The 18,860-nt window shown below is 41.3% G+C and overlaps 1 protein-coding gene across 1 annotated transcript; it reads right to left on the reverse strand.

Moving 5' to 3' along the window:
* Positions 1–2,051: 2,051 nt before the first annotated feature.
* On the reverse strand, positions 2,052–2,747 carry LOC131148083 (uncharacterized). The gene has a single exon (XM_058097818.1). The coding sequence runs from the start codon at positions 2,745–2,747 to the stop codon at positions 2,052–2,054; it is 696 nt and encodes a 231-aa protein (XP_057953801.1).
* Between the last annotated feature and the right edge of the window lie 16,113 nt (positions 2,748–18,860).

Genomic DNA, 18,860 nt, shown 5'->3' on the forward strand with positions numbered 1-18,860 from the left:
ACATGCATGATAGGGTAGATAAGCTCAAATGACCATAGGGAAACCAAATGACAGTAGGGCGATGCCAGATTTTTTTTTTTCGGCTCTCAAAGACCTTAGACTGGCCATAGGACACTATTATGCATGAAAATGTTCCCTATTGACTTAAAATTAATCATCATATGTATAGGGACAACATTACAAGTGGAATAGGACCAAAATGCCCAAGGATGCCATGTTCAGTCGACCGAACTCAGTTACACTGAGTTCCTCGATTGACCGAACTCCTATCGGGTCAATAGGTTGACCTCTTGGTCGACCGACCAGATATATATAGGCAAACCTAGTCGACCGAACCTCTACTGACTCAACAAGTTGACCGCTCAGTCGATCGACCAGAATTATATGGGCAACGTCCTGGTCAACTAAAATCCCCACATGGGAAATGCCAACCGCCTAGTCGACTGAACTTCATAGTTCAAAACAAACCGATTGACCAAACATCACGGATTTGGAAAAATTGCCTTTAAGACCTCAATACGGTCGACCAAACTCTCAGTTCATTTTTTGCACGGTTGATCGAACTCTGTCACTTGGTCAACCGAACCTTAAGTTCAGTCGACCGGTGCTTTCAGGTTGGATAATTTTTTTACCGAGGTTAAAAGTTTTTAAACGGGGTTAACTTTTCTAAAATGTTTTAAAATAATCCTAATAATACCCTACATATCCTAAACAATTATAATTTTGGGGAACTCTATATATACCCCCTCATTTGAAAAAATTATGGTGAGATTAGCAATTATAATTAGCAAATATCCTCTAAATTTCAAAAAGCCAAAATCTCATATTCAAGTCATATACTACTCTTACTCATTCATATTGCAAATACTTCTTTGTAAGAGTCTTCTTGTATTAATCTCACTAAGCTTAAGCTCTCTCTTGTTCTTGATTGATTGAGATTATTTTATTAGAGAGCAAAGCTTCAAGTTTCCTTAGGAGACTTTGTTAATAAGTCTTCCTTAGGTACACTTCATTGAGCCTTTGAGTTTTACATTGTCATTACAATACTCAAAGAGTTCAAATTGGATTTTGATTTCTAAAATATTTTACAAATCATTTTCAAAATATCTCTTGTGTTTATATTTGAGAAATATATATATTTTGAGATATTTGCTTGATTGCTAAAAGATCTTTGTTGCTATACCTTTTGATTGAGATTATCATTTTAATACAAAGATCAAATAAATTTTACAAACCATTGTTGAATATCTCTTGTGGTTTATTTTGATAAAAACTTTTGTTGAGATATTTGACGTATACTTGTGATCTTTGCTAGTGCATTGTCATTGAGAATATTATTTTGATACAAAGATCTTTTCACATATACTCTCACGAACTGATTGTCATATTAGCATTAATCTTTGAGAGTAGACATTAAGACTACACTGAACTTATCAAATCCTATCTTTTGGTAGTGCATTGATTATACTGTGCGTATTGTAGTACATACTTGCTTAGTGTAAGAAGCATTTCATTGTGCGCAAAATTTATATATTTGTTGTATTCTAGGCATGGGCTTAAAGAGGGAGACTAGCCCCGTTGAATAGTCCCAGATTAGCTTAGACCCAGTTAGGAAAGCTAGGTGCACCATCCTGGTAAGGTGTAGGTTGAGGTCAGCCCCGTTAATAGACCTGGTTGTAACCGGTGCTGCTCCACCTGTTTAAGTGAGCCGTAGTGGAATCCTTGTGATGATGTAGCCAAGGTGGGGACGTAGGCAATTTGGTCAAACCTCGATAACATATCGCATGTACTGTTTACCTTTTTGCTCTTTACTATTATTGCACATGTATGTTTGTTTATTGTTTGCATAGACTAACCCTAGGTTGTGTAATAATGTTATTAAACCGATTGACCTAGGCGATAATTTTTAAATACCCAATTCACCCCCCCCCCCCTCCCTCTTGGGGTTGCACCAAAGCCAACACATGTTTTGTTATGAATTGCTCAAAAGGGTCCCCAAATTTGGCAATGGTAGGGCTGCCTAGCTGAAATGTACTATCCCAAGGATATTTTCACAGCATTGAAGGAGTTGCTTCTCTAAAAAATTTATCCATTACGGCTTTGTCCACAACTTGGATGGTACTTAGTGGATATTGAGAGGCATTAAATATATTTAGCCTATGTTGCTTATGGCCCCATGAGATGTCCATAATCTCTGTCCTACATTGAATGCAGGCGTTAACCGTGGATAGGAATGGTCGACCCAAAAGGACAAGGATTGGATTTGTGGAGGATTCCATATCTAGAATAATGAAGTCAATCGAGTAAGGGAATTCTCCAACTATGACTATGACATCCTCTACTACAACCCTAGGTTTCTTAAGGGATTGGTCAGTTAAACTCAATGTGACCTGAGTGGGTTGTAGCTTTCCAATATTAAGTTGCTGATAAGCTGAGTATGGGAGGATGTTCACACTTGCCCTTAGATCTAAAAGAGCCACTTTAATGGCATAATCACCAATCACACAAGAGATAATGGGGGAGCTGGGGTCTTTTAGTTTAGGTGGGAGATGACTTTGTGACATGGAACTCCAATGCTCAGTCAACCGCACTTGTCCATTCATAGTTGCCCTTGATTCTTTTTGCAACCTATATAGTTCCCTAATGATTCGTGCATATCTAGATGATTTCTTTATTGCATCCAAGAGGGGTTGGTTGGCTTGAAATCGCCGAAAGGTGCCCAAAATGGACTCAGCGGTGGTCTCCATATTAGATGAGCAGGGTATAGGGAGATTTGAAGGACATGGGGCTAGAGAGACTTAAAAGGCTCTATGAGGGGCATAATGTGGCTTGGTCCCTCCTGCCACAAGTAAGGAAATGGCGTGGTCATGTCTTAGGCTGGAAGAATGTGGGAGATAAGAATCAATTATTGGTGCCCCTTCTCCTCTTCGTCTTTCTCCTCTTTGCTCAATTTCTCCTTAGTTTCATTAGTTGTCCCCCTACAACTTATCACCTGGGCCTACTCAGGATAAGTTGTCGGACCAGCATTCGATTCACACTCTACCCCGTATTGGCCCTTTGGATTTACTACGGGCTGACTTGGTAACTTACCCTCATCCCTCTGACTTAGAGTAGAAGATAGTTGTCCCATGGTGGTTCATAGATTTGTGATAGATTGGGAATGGGAGTGAAGGAGTTTCCGGTCCACTTGATGGTCAGATTCGATTCACTTAAGAGATGTCAACACTGTCTCCTGAAATGAATCATATTTGGATTGAGGTGGAGGCGGATGCTGAATGATTGAAGGTCTGGGGGCTGAGTCAAGATGATTTTGAAAATTTTGATATGGGTGTGAGGCACAGCATTAGGGTTATGTTGAGGTCTTTGGCTTTGAAAACCCGGAGCTTGCGGCCTCCAGAAGAAGTTAGGATATTGTTTCCACCAGGGATTGTAGGTATTCGAATAAGGGTCGTTGGATGGCTTATCGTACCAATTGTGAGTGGCCTTTACTTCCTCCTACGCAAACTCAGGCTGGGAGTGCACATGCGGGCAATTATAACATGTATGTGAAGGGTCAGAGCAAATTGCGCAAACTTCTGCACACACTATTGTTTCTGGTCCTAAGGAAAAGCATTGATCTAACTTTTTGGATATGGCATGCAGGGTAGGGGCTAGGTCTTGGCAAGTGGCCAACTCGTAAACTTTCTTTGGTTTCAGAGTTTATGGATTGGGTAGTCTACAAATAGCAGCCATGTCCTGCTAAGAATTCTCAGCCAAATTTTCAAAGAGAATCTAGGCTTCGTTTTTGTGCTTTGTGAGCAAAGTACCTCCGCATGACGCATCAACCATAGACCTATCTCTTTCAATCAACCCTTCATAAAAAGTTTGTACTACTTGCCTTTGGGGACCTAGTGATGTAGACATTTACGAAGCAGGTCCCTAAAATGCTCCCAAGTCTCGAAAAAGAGTTCCCTATCCATCTGTGAGAAACTTGTGATGGCTCTCGAAAGCTTATTAGTCTTCCCAATTGGAAATTACTTTTTTTATGAAATTAATGTTGCATGGTGACCCAGTTGGTCACTGAGTTTGGTTCTAAGGACGTCGTCCAATATTTGGCCTTATCCTTCAAAGAGAATGGGAAAAGCCTAAGAAAATTAGGGACGTAGATGGTGGAACAAATTTCCAAGAACTCATCTAGATGCTGATAAGGATTTTCAGTAGAGTTCCCATGAAAGTTGGGCAGCATCAAGATGATCGAAGTCTTAATCTCAAATTTTGCCGCCTGGACATCCGAGAACCGGATGCAGGATGGCAATGTGTATGCATTAGGTACAAAGTAGTCCCTAAGAGGCTGAAGGTGTTGCTCTCCCACCATAGGTAGGTGAGGAGCATGGGGTTCCAAGATTTTTTCAGTAGGAGCCAAGGGGTTATCTTTGGCCATTGCTTTCAATTCAAACAACTCAGCCTTCTTTGGATTAGAGGTCTGTTTCCTAAGGGACCTATGGGATTTTTCAATCTCAAAATCTATGGGAATTATTTCAGGTTCCAAAGAATGCATACCAAACATACACACGTGTAAGCACACAGATTCAGACTTCAAAAATAGGAAACAAAATAAAGAAAATAGAAATTAACAAAGAAATTGAAAATAAAAAGAGAGCAAATCAAAAGAACAAGGCAATGATACTTTAAAGCATAAGTTGGCTTATAACTATAGACAAGTCCCCAACAAAGGCGCCAAATTTGGTGGGCTCGCCAAGGCTTGGATCTTTAGCTACCAAAAATAATATTTATAAAACCTAACTATCCCAAGTTCAGTACAAAGTGGGTAAGTCGGGTGTCGATCCTCAGGGACTTGAAACACAGTTATTAAACCACTTTCAAATTAGTTTACTAGAACCTTGTTATGACAAATAAGTGAAAGATGGTATTTTGCAATGGTGATTGTCTAACAACTATTGGAAAGCATGTGAATGAAAGCAAGTAAATTTCTAAGTTACCCTACTCCCTCTCCAAAGCGGGAGAGGGGCGATCGAGGGCATAGGGTAGCAAGGGTGCACCAACCATCTGGAGTACGGTCGGGAACCGGAGTAGACCTTATCTCAATGATAACGAACAACTCTGTGGTTCTATAGCCTACTATTTCCCTCTAACTGATACGTAGCAGTGCTTATCCTTATCGACAATCTTTCATCAAACACACAGCAAGTAAATTGAAAGTAGTAAATTGAAAGCATTAAATGAAAGGATGAGTAAAAAGATCATCCTTTTATCATTCCAAACGTTTGTCACTAATGCCAAAAATACAAAAGGAGATCCTAATATACATGACTGTTGCATGAACGCCACCAATTGTCACAAACCGTTGGACACTCCATACACGAACTGAAATTACTCTACTCCTATTCTATCTTGGCTCTCAATGACTTCCTAGGTCTGTCACTCGCCTAAGAGAGGCCAAAGAGGAACCCAGAGCTTGTGTTCATAGCGACTACTTATAGGCTCTAGGGTTTACAAGGTTTGTTTTACAAATTAGGAAAGGTTACATCAAATCTCGCGTAGAAGATCATCGCTGTCGACCAAGTTGCTCCTCTGTCATCCTTGTGTGCGCCCTAGTCAAGACTCGCGGGAAGTCAGGGATTCGAATCTTCAATTTCTTTGACTTCTTTGCACTACAGTGTCTTGATGGTCAAGTTAATGATCGAGACTTGCAGTATCTCGGTCTTTAGGAAATCTCAGTATCTCAACATAGTCGCCCCGAAAGGTCTCTTGGTCAAACACCTCGTCGAGACTCTCGATACTTCTGAATTTCAGTTCTATCTTAGTATATCAATGTAGTTGCCCCAACGGGTCACTTGGTCGAGCATTTAGTCAAACCTTGCAGCATTCTAAGCCAGAACTGAGATCAGAATTATTGAGAGCCTTGATGAACTGTTTTACCAAAGAGACCATCAAGGGCGACTATGTCGAGTGCCTGAGATTCCCTGAAGTTCGAGATCCTGCAAGCCTCGACCATCAACTCGACTATCAAGACCCCATGGCACGACTGAGTCAACAATGCTGAAGATTCAAACCCCTGCTTTCCCGAGAGAATCGACCAAGAAGTGCACAAGGGAAGCATAGGAGCAACTTGGTCGAGAGCGATGATCTTCTGCGCGAGATTCACTGCAAACTTTCCTAAATTGTTTAATCAAATCTTGTAAACCCTAGAACCTATAAATAATCACTTCAAAGATGAGCTCTGGGTTCCTCTTTGGCCACTCTTAGGTTAGTGATAGACTTAAGATGTCATTGAGAGCCATTGTAGATTAGTTAGATTAGATTTCAATTCCTATTTCGATTTGTGTGTGAAGTGTCCGATGACCTGTGACAACTGGCAACGTTCATGTGCCCTCTGTGTATATTACACGATCACTCTTATGTACCTTCTGGCGTTAGTGACATACATTCTGAATACTAAAGGGATGATCTTTTACATACTTTCTCTTTACGGCTTTCATTTAAATGCTTTCCTTTACCACTTGGTTGTGATGAATGTCTGGTTGACAGGATAAGCACTTCTACAGCTTCAGTCAGATACACGTATTGGGCTACAGTCTCCCATAGAGGTTCTCATGATCGTTGTGATAGAGTATACTCCGGTTCCTAGTCGTGCTCCGAACGGTTGGTGCACCCTTGCTACTCTATGCCATCAAACAGCTCCTTGGATTGTTTAGCCGGGTTCCGGTTAGTTTAATGTGGTAAACTGACTGAACTTAGATTACGCAAACAACATCTCAGGTTTCATTCATGATTAAGCATTGCTTTTTAGGAGTATAGTTAAGTTAGATTTACATGCTTTCATTTACATGCTTTCCAACAGTTGATAAAAAATACCCTAAAAAAAATATCATTTTTACTTTTCTTTAACACAAGGCTATAATAGGTTAATTTGGAAGTGGTTTGATAACTGCGCTTTAATTCCTTGAGGATCAACACCTGACTTCCCCACTTTCTACTGAACTTGGGATTAAGTTAGGTTTTATGAACATTATTTTTTGTAGTTAAAGACCCAAGCCTTGGCGAGCCTACCATGATGTTTGCTTTCGCTTGCTTGGTTCTCCTTTCTCTATCCTGGATCCTTGGAATTTCCTAGAATATTTCCTATTCTTTTTAAAGAACTTACCGAACCTTTTTGTAGTGACCCAGGGGAATTATAGTATTTAAATAATAGAGAGGGAGAAAAAGGAAAATTTAAAAAGGGGGCAAAGCAGGTCCTCGTCGACGACGTGACATATTGGGCTCGTCGACGAGAAAATACCGAGAGAGGGCTTTGGATGATTCTGAATTTCGTCGATGAGGAGAGTGTTCATCGACAAGTTGTCTTCTTGACCTCGACGACGAGGTGATGTGGCTCATCGACGAAGGCCAGTGTATAAATAGCCCTAAAAATGATTTTTTAGCTGAATTTGGCTGCATGAATTCTCTCTCTCTCCCCCTTTCGGTTTTTCCACCTTCTCTCTAGGATTTTGGGCCGATTTGTTGCCAGTTCGATGATCCAAGGCCACCACGACACTCTTGGAGAAGTTCTCTGCATATCTGCTGGAGTGGATCGTTGATGGAACTAGTTCAAAATTCATCCCAAATTCAAGTTAAGGCTTTTATTCAGTATTTAGCCGTCCTTATAGTTGTAGAAAACATAGTACGCATAGTAATACTGAACTTTAGTTCTGGGAAATGTCGTTTTCAGGGTGTTGAACGGGGAACCCTGCGGGTACGGGACTGCCTATCTTCTGGGCTTCTCAGAAATCAGGTAAAGGGATAAACTAAACTAGATGTTTTTATGAAAATTATAAGTATAACTTTATAGCATTTGATTTCAGGAATATATATATGCACTATGTTGGGAAATACTGCTGAAAATGATTATTTGTTCTAAATATACATAATACCCATCCTGTGTGGCATGAGTAGAATATATGATGAATTACTGTTTTTTGGGAATATGATAATGATATGAAACTGTTTTAAATAATGAAAAACCAGTGTATGGGCAGAAAGTTTGATATTTTTTGTCGGCATACGAGCCAAGCTATGGATAAGTTTTGTTGGCGTACGGGCCAAGCTATGGATATGTTTTTCCAGCGTACGGGCCGAACTATGGATATGATTTGCGGGCGTATAGGCCAAACTATGGTAAAATTATAAAATGTTGGCGTACGGGCCAATGATTTTCATGATGTATATATATGCAAAATGATGTGATGTTATTAACGTGGCGAATATTAGTATGAAATATCCATGTATCACAGTTTGATTATATGTTATATGTTATCAAAACTTGGTTGGCTTGGTCTAGGCTAACACTTGCACGGTACCGCTGCTATGTGTTCATGTTCATCATGATATTATGTTAACGCTGCTGTATGGAGTAGCTTGAGGACAGATGGTCGATGTGGTTTTAAGAAGTGTGGACGCCCCTGGTGTACAGACCAGGTCTGGCAGACCCATCGGACTTACAGACTATACTTTTGACTTGGTAGTGGTCGACCAATCATTGTCAGGTCTCGCCTTTCGGCCAAACAACCCAGTCATATGGGGGCAATACATGACAACAGTCAGCTAACCTGCCAGGGTTGTTTTTGTATTATATTTATATGAGATGAATTATGTTATGAAAAATCCTGTATGTTCTACTATGTTCTGATTATGCATTTTTTCCTAGAAATAATACATACAGTTTTAATGGTTATGTTATATATATGATTATATGTATATCACAGAAATGCTCATGTTTCCACACACTAGTATTAGTTTATTTCCCTTATGGAGAAGTGTCTCACCCCAAAATTATATGAACTTTTTAGGAACCACTGATAGAAGAGCAGATAAAGCTCCGCTAAGATAGTACAGTTGGTCTGCCCTCTCTGAAGGGTAAGTTTTGGTAGGATCGGTTGGATTTTTGTGGGAAATGACCCTAGGATTTTATTTTTGGATATATATACCTAAATACAATGGGTGTAGTAACTCTGGTATTAAGATGGATGGTTTTTTGTTTATGATATTATAATTTTGTGTTTTATGCTGCTTAGGCTTCCGACTTGTGTTTCTGGTATATCCCTAGTACCTACGGGTTCAGGTTGATCATGGTCTGCTGGATTTATTATACTGATTTGTATTATTTAAGGAAAGAAAAAAATTGTGTGAAATTAAGCAGGTCGTTACAGTTTAGTATCAGAGCCTAGGTTGTTAGGTTATGTATACTTTAGAATGCAGCGAAAACAATACCAAAGTATAGGAAAATGATTTAAGGTTTTGTTCTACAGTCTAGAGACATGACTTCCATGGTGGTTTCTATATTTTTTGTGGGGTGACGATTCCAAGAAAATCACAGTAAACTATTGTCATGTTATATTCCTAAAATGTAGGACTGGGGTTAGAAATAAGCTGAGAGTATTGAGATAAGAGGCTAAGTTAAGTGGGTAAATTATAAGGATAGGATTACTGAGTTGCATTTTTTATTTTTCAGGATCGATCCAGGAGAAGGTAGTGCCCATGCGAGTGGCAGTGATGGAGCAGGGCCATCAGGTGCAAGTGGGACTGACTCTGATGCGGTATTACGTAGCGTGGCTCAACAGGTTATGGCTGAGATCACTAGGAGCTCAAGGGGGCAGGATGTTCCGTCGGTTGGCCATAGGTGCACTATCGAGAAGTTTACGAAGATGAATCCTCCGGCCTTTTCGGGTGGAGTCGATCCTGCAGCCGCTGGGAACAGGATGCAGGAGATCGAGAAGGTCCTGGTCGTGTTGCAGTGTACGAAAGAACAAAGGGTCCTCTTCGCCACCTATAGACTGACAAGAGAGGCCGAGAGATGGTGGTCTGCTGTGAGGCTTTTGGAGCAGCAGAGGACTATGCTGATAGCCATAACTTGGGATCGATTTAGGGAATTTTTCTTTGATAGATACTTTCCAGCTACTGTTAGGGAGGATAAAGTGGAGGAGTTCCTGAGTCTGAAACAAGGTCAGATATCAGTCCAATAGTATGCGGCGCATTTCATTGAGCTATCTCGTTTCGCTACATACATTATCCCTGATAAGGTGAAGAAAGCGATACAGTTTAAAAGAGGCTTAAGGCAGAGTATATTCAAACAGGTGGTAGTACTGCGGATCCAGGATTTTGCTGAGTTAGTTGGTAAAGCGGCCTTGGCAAAGGTTGATGAGCATTTGGATGTAGAGGAGCAGGGACAGAGGAAGAGATCTGCATCTTTGGGCTACCAGTAGGGTCCTAGATAGAATCAGTGGAAGAGAGGAAATCATGGCAGAGGGCAGAGGCAGAAGACTGGAAGTCGCGAGGTTCAAGCGGTGCAGGGTCCTTCAGTCTGCCAGACTTGTGGGAGGAGACACTAGGGAGAGTGTCGAGCAGGTGGAGTGGTCTGCTATCGCTGCGGTAGATCGGGACATATGGTGCGAGACTGCCTTACACCACCAGATGCAGCTCCTGCTCCCAGACCGTACCGAGGAGGTTACCAGGTGCCACGTGGGGGCTAGCATAGGAATACGACTTCATCCAGAATGTTTGCTCTAATGTCAGGTGATGCTGAGACGGCGGGTGACATGGTGACAGGTATGGTTAGTATGCTTTCTTTTAAAGTTATTGCATTGTTTGATTCAGGAGCCACATAGTTGTTGAATACTGAACTATTGGTATTTACACCGACTGGGTCAACAGTGAGGTGTAGTAGGGCGCTCTAGGGTTGTTCAGTTGATATTCAAGGGGACACTTTGTCTGCTGATCTGATAGTGCTAGATATGCATGGATTCGATGTAATATTTGGTATGGATAGGCTAGCAGCTAACTTTTCCAGCATAGATTGTCATGCACGGAAAGTGATATTCAGACCTCTAGGAAGAGCAGAATTCAGGTTTGTAGGGTCGCGAGTGCAATCCCTGCCTCAGCTAGTTTCAGCTATTCAGGCGAGAAGACTACTACTAAGTGCTTGTCATTTGTGGCATGTGTGAAGGAGATGTCAGAGAATGAATTGAAACTTGCTAGCACGCCTATAGTGAAGGAGTTTACAGATGTTTTTCCAGAGGAGTTTCCAAACTTGCCACCTGATCGGGAGGTAGATTTTTCTATTGATCTACTTCTAGGTACAATGCCAATTTCTAAAGTACCTTACCAAATGGTGCCAGCAGAGTTAGCAGAATTGAAGAATCAGCTGCAATATTTGCTTGATAAGGGCTTTATACGACCTAGTGTATCTCCGTGGGGAGCTCCAGTTCTATTTGTGAAGAAGAAAGATGGGTCTATGAGGATGTGTATAGATTATAGGGAGATTAATAAAGTGACAATCAAGAACAAATATCCTTTACCCCGTATAGATGATTTGTTTGACCAACTCTAGGGTACACGGGTTTATTCAAAGATTGACCTCAGATCTGGCTATCATCAAGTGAAAGTAAAAGCAGAGGACGTCTCGAAGATGGCTTTCAAGACCAGGTACGGGCATTACAAGTTCCTAGTTATGCCATTTGGTCTAACGAATGCTCCTACTATATTTATGGATTTGATGAATAGGATTTTTCATCCATATTTAGATCAGTTTTTTGTTATTTTTATTGATGATGTACTGGTCTATTCTAAGAGATATGAGGAGCATAAGACGCACTTGAGGCAGGTTCTGCAGACGCTACGGGAAAAGAAGTTGTACGCCAAGTTCAGTAAATGTGAATTTTGGCTTGAGAAGGTCGTATTTTTGGGGCATGTTATTTCTAGAGATGGTATTTCTGTAAATCCTAGTAAAATTGAAGCAAAAGTGAATTGGGCTAGGCCGAGAAACGTCTAGGAGATCAATAGTTTCTTGGGGCTAGCTAGGTATACCGTCGTTTCGTTGAAGGGTTCTCAGCATTATCGAGGCCTCTGACACGACTGACCAAGAAGAATGTCATATTTGAGTGGGATGACAGTTGTGAGTAAATTTTTAAGGAATTGAAGCAAAGGTTAGTCACAGCACCAATATTGGTCATTCTGTTAGGAGGTGAGGGTTATGTCATTTATAGTGATGCACCCTTGAAAAGACTTGGCTGTGTATTGATGCAGCATGGCAGGGTGGTAGCATATGCTTCTAAACAGTTGAAAGAATATGAAAAGAATTACCCTACTCATGATCTTGAATTGGCTGTTGTAGTACACGCATTGAAGATTTGGAGGCATTACCTGTATGGCGAGCGGTGTGAGATTTTCTCCGGCCATAAAAGTTTAAAGTATTTCTTCACTCAAAAGGAATTAGATATGAAGAAGAGAAGGTGGTTAAAGCTAATTAAGGATTTTGATTATACCATCAGTTATCACCCGGGGAAAGCAAACGTGGTAGTTGATGCGTTGAGCAGGAAATCTAGGGAATCAGTGTTGACGGTTATGGAGATCCAGTATCCGATTATGATGGATCTAGAGAGACTCGGCATCGAATTAGTTGAAAGTGATCCTCAGGTATGTATCACTAGTTTAATAGTGCAACCTACTCTGCAGGAAAGAATTAAAGTTGCTTAGAAGGAAGACCCAGAATTAGCAGAGGTGATGGACAGAGTGCAGAGTGGTCAAGGGGAGGAATTCAGTATTGCAAATGACGAAGCTTTGTGGTTCTGTTCCAGATTATGCGTTCCTGTCGATACTGAGATCAAAAAGACAATTTTAGAGGAAGTTCACAGATCTTTGTATACAGTTCATCCTGGTAGTACGAAGATGTATAGGCATCTGCGAGAGTCATACTGGTGGAGTGGTATGAAGAAAGAGATTGCTGAGTATGTAGCCCAATGTTTGACGTGCCAGTAGGTGAAAGCTGAGCACCAAAAGCCGACAGGGAAGTTGCAGCCGTTATTTATCCCAGAGTGGAAGTGGGATCATATATCCATGGATTTTGTTTTAGGATTGCCGACGGTGTTACACGGTCAGAATGCCATTTGGGTGATTGTTGATCATTTGACTAAGACTGCTCACTTTTTACCTATCAAGATCAGCTACTCCCTCAACAAGTTAGCGGAGATTTACATTCAGCAGATAGTTCGTTCACATGAGGTGCCAGTATCTATTGTGTCAGATCAAGACCCACGTTTTACATCACGTTTTTGGAGGAGCTTACAGGAAGCTCTAGGGTCTCAGTTATCGTTTAGCATGGCATTCCATCTTCAGTTAGATAGGCAGACTGAGAGGACGATACAGATATTGGAGGATATGCTTTGAGCGTGCATATTATATTTTGGGGGTAGTGGGACTCAATTCATACCACTAGTGGAATTTGCGTATAATAACAGTTATCAAACCAACATTGGCATGGCACCGTTTGAAGCATTATATGGTAGGAGATGTCACTCTCCTTTATTTTGGGATGAAGTGGGTGAGCGGCGAGTTGTGGGACCAGAGCTTGTTCAGCAAGCGTGTGATAAGATTTGGCTTATCAGAGACAAAATCAATATAGCTCATAGCTGACAGAAAAGTTACGCAAATAATCGCCACAGGGAATTGAAATTTGATGTTGGTAATTATGTATTTCTAAAAATAGCTCCGCTAAAAGGGGTTATGCGATTTGGGAAGAAGGGTAAACTTAGCCCTAGGTTTATCGACCTATTTGAGAGTCTAGATAAAGTGGGGCCGATTGCCTACAGGCTAGCTTTACCACCTATGTTGTCCAGAATCTACAACATATTTTACGTTTCCATGTTGAGGAAATACATCCCAGACCCTTCTCATATTATCAGCTATGGTGAATTAAAGCTTAGTGATCCACTGGGGTATGAGGAGGTTTTAGTACAGATTCTGGATAGGAAAGTGCAAGAATTACGTAACAAGAAGATTCATTTGGTAAAAGTTTTGTGGAGGACTCATACAGTGAAAGAGGCCTCTTGGGAATCTGAGGAACAGATGAAGCAGAAGTACCCGCAATTATTCCAAGAGGTTTAACTAGGTAAAAGCAAATAGTTAGGTAGTATTTCTTTTGTAGGTACATGTAATAGTTTAATTAGTATAGCATTTTAGTTTTGGGGGAATTTTCTTTTGTGTATGTAATCTCCCAGGACTTGGAATGTTATCACAGTATTCCTCTGCCATAAGTGAGGATAAGTAATAAAATAAGTAGACTGTTTTGTATTAAGGGATGATGAGTTACATGAACAGTAAATTTTGAGGACAAAATTTTATAAGGAGGGGAGAATGTAGTGACACAGAGGAATTATAGTATATAAATAATAAAGAGGGAGAAAATGGAAAATTTAAAAAGGGGACAAAGCAGGTCCTCATCGACGAATGCGAAGCGTTCGTCGATGACGTGACATACTACGCTCGTCGACAAGGGTGTGCTTCGTCAAGGAGAAAATACCAAGAAAAAGCTTCGGGTGATTCTAAATTTCATCGACGAGGAGAGTGTTCATTGACGAACTATTTTCTTGACCTCATCGACGAGGTGACGTGGCTCGTCAATGAAGGCCAGTGTATAAATAGCCCTAAACGCGATTTTTCAACTAAATTTAGCCACAGGAATTCTCTCTCTCTCCCCTTTCGGTTTTTCCACCTTCTCTCTAGGATTTCAGGCCGATCTTTTGTCGGTTCGACAATCCGAGGCCACCACAACACTCTTGGGGAAGTTCTCTGCATATCTCCTAGAATGGATCATCGGTGGAACTAGTTCGAAATTCATCCCAAATTCAAGGTAAGGCTTTTATTCAATATTTAGCCTTCCCTACAGTTGTGGAAACCGTAGCACGCATAGTAATACTGAACTTTAGTTCTGAGAAATGTCGTTTTCAGGGTGTTGAATGGGGAACCTTGCGGGTGCGGGACTGCTTATCTTAGGGGCTTCTCAGAAATCACATAAGGGGATAAACTAAACTAGATGTTTTTTATGAAAATTACAAGTATAACTTTATAGCATTTGATTTCAAATATATATATATATATATATATATATATGCACTATGTTGGGAAATACAGCTGAAAATGATGATATGTTCTAAATATACATAATACCCATCCTGTGTGGCATGAGTAGAATATATGATGAATTACTATTTTCTGGGAATATGATAATGATATGAAATTGTTTTAAATAATGAAAAATCGGCGTACGGGCCGAGAGTTTTATATGTTTTGTCGACGTACGGGTCGAGCTATGGATATGTTTTGCTGGCGTACGGAGCGAGCTATGGATATGATTTGCCGGTGTACGGGCCGATGATTTTCATGATGTATATATATGCAAAATGATGTGATGTTTTTAACTTGGTGAATATTAGTATGAAATATCCATGTATCACAGTTTGATTATATGTTATATGTTATCAGAACTTGGTTGGCTTGGTCTAGGCTAACACTTGCACGGTACCGCTGCTATGTGTTCATGTTCATCATGATATTATGTTAACGCTGCTGTACGGAGTAGCGTGACGACCAATGGTCGATGTGGTTTTAAGAAGTGTGGACGCCCCTGGTATACAGACCAGGTCTGGCAGACCCATCGGACTTACAGACTATACTTTTGACTTGGCAGTGGTCGACCAATCATTGTCAGGTCTCGCCTTTCGGCCACACAACCCAGTCATATGGGGGCAATACATGACAACAGTCAGCTAACCTGCCAGAGTTGTTTTTGTATTATATTTATATGAGATGAATTATGTTATGAAAAACCCTGTATGTTCTACTATGTTCTGATTATGCATGTTTTTCCCAGAAATAATAAATACATTTTTACTGGTTATGTTATGTATATGATTATATGTATATCACATAAATGCCCATGTTGCCACACACTAGTATTAGTTTATTTCTCTTACTGAGAGGTGTCTCACCCCAAAATTATATGAACTTTTCAGGAACCCCTGATAGGAGAGCGGATAAAGCTCCGCTGAGATAGTACAGTTGGTCTGACCTCTCTGAAGGGTAAGTTTTGGTAGGGTCGGTTGGATTTTTGTAGGAAATGACCCTAGGATTTTCTTTTTGGATGTATATACCTAAATACAATGGATGTAGTAACTCCGGTATTGAGATAGATGGTTTTGTGTTTATTATATTATAATTTTGTGTTTTCTGTTGCTTATGTAAGAACCTGAACCGTGATAATGGTTTATTTAAAAAGAAAGGCATTTTGGTAAAGAGCAAGCCTCGTCGACGAAGCCAGATTTCGTCGACGAAGTCTTTGTCCTTCTCGTCGACCAAATTCAGAGATTCGTCGATGAGCGAAAGCCGAGGAGTTTCGGGAAACCGGGAATATCAGGGTTCGTTGACGAATTCCTCGTCTCATCAACAAGAAGACTATAGGGCCTTGTCGCTGAAGGCACCGTTTCTTCGACGAGTTTGCCCGGATCAAAGGGCTATAAATATCATTTTCCTTTACTTCTTCATTAGGAAACTCAAATTCTATCTTTCTCTCTCTAGAACTCTCCCTACTCTCTCTCTCTCCAGATTTCTTCGCCGATCGTTGAATCAGGAATCTGAAGTTACCACAAGGATCATGGAAGGATTCTCTACAAGTTCTACAAATCGGAATCCCGTTTCAGAGATTTTCGGGTTTTTGCGAAAAATCGAGGTAAGGCTTGGTTTTCAATTCTGATCCGGTAGTTTTGTAGCTAATAGTCTTGTGAGTATATTCTGTACTATGACTTGTAGGTTTTGGAACTCGGTTCGCTGTTTAGGGACCTTGGAGTTCAAGATTTGCTTTTCGGGGAAAAGGTAAAGGGAACTGTGTTTATATAGGTTATTTTTTAAATCGGACTCGATGGAACTATGGTTCACGGTCCTGTGTGTGTTTTGGCTACTCATTTGGAGGAATATAACGAGGAAAACTATGGGTTTTTCATTATTACAGTTTCAGGAAAAAGGGGGCGACGGGTTGCATCCCAAGTTTTGTTGGAAACCGATCGTATATGTGGATTTATACTAGATTATTGGGATGGTCGTGCCTTGACTTGTTTAAACTGTATTTGTTTGAGAAACCATTTTTTAGATTACCAAATGGGTGTGGTTTGTTTGGTTATATGAGCATGCATGTGTGTGTGACTGTTGAAATGCTAGTAGGAACGCGGTTCCGAAATTATTCCAAGTACTGAGAGTGTCCGGCTCTATATCCGAGGGCGTGTGTTTATCGTCTGCTGCGTAGGCAAAAATGTTCGATTCTATATCCGAGGGCGTGAGCCTATTCCGACATATTAGGCCAAAGGGTGTGGATCCACCAGTTAGCGCCAGTACGATGCCATGGGAGTCGGAGACTAGCCATGTGTTAGTGGCGTCGTGTTCACAGGTTGGCTACGGCCAACACCGTATGTCGCGGGCTGGCTTTGGGCCGAAGGGTGTGACGACACCAGGATTTCTGATCATGTGTATATGTATGTGTGCGTGTATGCACTATACGAAACTAGTACTGGACTACATTTAACTGCGTGTATGTTGCATCATGATAACACTCAAATGCCACACATCGATATAACCTGTATTCTTCCCTACTGAGAGGTGTCTCACCCCTGCTGTACGTACATTTTTACAGGTCCTTCGAGTAACCGGAACTAGCGTCTTGGTGTAGGGAGCGTAGTGGCCGGTGTACTGCGGTTAGCACTTGGGTAAGTTCTAGGACTATATTTTTGATAGGTTGCCATATTGAGATGTATTTGGGCACCCGCTTGTACATTTTTTATAAAGCCATGTTCTGCTCTTATATAGACTCTGGTATGGTATTGTATATGTTGTTATAGAATGACTTTTTTCCGTTGCGTGTATGATTGTGTTTGGATGTGTTTAGGGTTCCTGAGAACCCCACGGGGTTGGACCCTCATCCATTGTACTGTATCTTTGGATGTTTTATCGGATACAGGGACAGGTTAGATTTCATTTTCACCCTTGAGTCCCATTTCGGGGTTCGGGGCGTGATATCTTGGTATCAGAGCTAACCAGGTTACTAGATCTTGTAGACTTGGTTAGGCTTAGTTGTGAGTACATACCAGAGTATAGGATGTGGATACGAGTAGAGTTGGTTGAGGGTGGTTTGGTTGCTAGACCGGGATTTGTCGACAGTATTCCGTGTTTTTCTTGGGATGACGATTCTAGTGAAATCAAGGCAGATCATTGATGACTTTCGTGTCGATGTGATAGGACATACCTAGACCTGATAGGGAGTAGTTAACATGATTAGTGTAGATCATTGTGTTAACTGTATGTGTTATAGGGAATACTGATAGATTCCTATTGTACTGCAAAATGGAGCCCAAGGATAATGACCTGGGAAGTGGCCCCAAGGAGACTGTGAGTGATGAGTCTCCTTCTGTGCCTCGAGGTTTGACGAGGCAGGTGTTATGGGCGATCAAGCAGAGTGTGAGGAGACGCGAGCGCTCTCCTACTACTGCGGGGTGCACCATTGAGAGGTTTACACGCATGCATCCTCCAATGTTCTCTAGAATACCTGACCCGATGACAGCAGAGGACTGGATGGAGAAGACTGAGAGGATTCTGGAAGTCCTGCACTGTATGGATAGGCAGCGAGTCCTCTATGCTACTTTCTAGCTGTCTGGGGAGGAGGTTCAATGATGGACTGCAGTGAATCTACTGGAGAAGCAGAGAGGTGGTCCTGAGGAATTGTCATGGAGCCGTTTCAAGGAGGTATTCTTCGACAGATACTTCCCGGCTTCTGTACGTGATACGAAGGCAGATAAGTTTTCTGCGCTGACTCAGGGGAGTTTGACGGTGCAGGGGTATGCGGCTCAGTACACAAAGCTGTCCCGCTTTGCACCATGTCTGATCTCGAGTGAATATGAGAAGACTCGAAGGTTCGAGAAGGGCCCGAGGAAGGATATTCGCAGACTAGTGGGTATGCTTCAGATCCGCGAGTTCTCGGTATTGGTGGATAAAGCCATGGTGATTGAGAC

This window comes from Malania oleifera, chromosome 2 (genome assembly GCF_029873635.1).
Source record: "Malania oleifera isolate guangnan ecotype guangnan chromosome 2, ASM2987363v1, whole genome shotgun sequence".
Lineage (NCBI taxonomy): Eukaryota > Viridiplantae > Streptophyta > Magnoliopsida > Santalales > Ximeniaceae > Malania > Malania oleifera.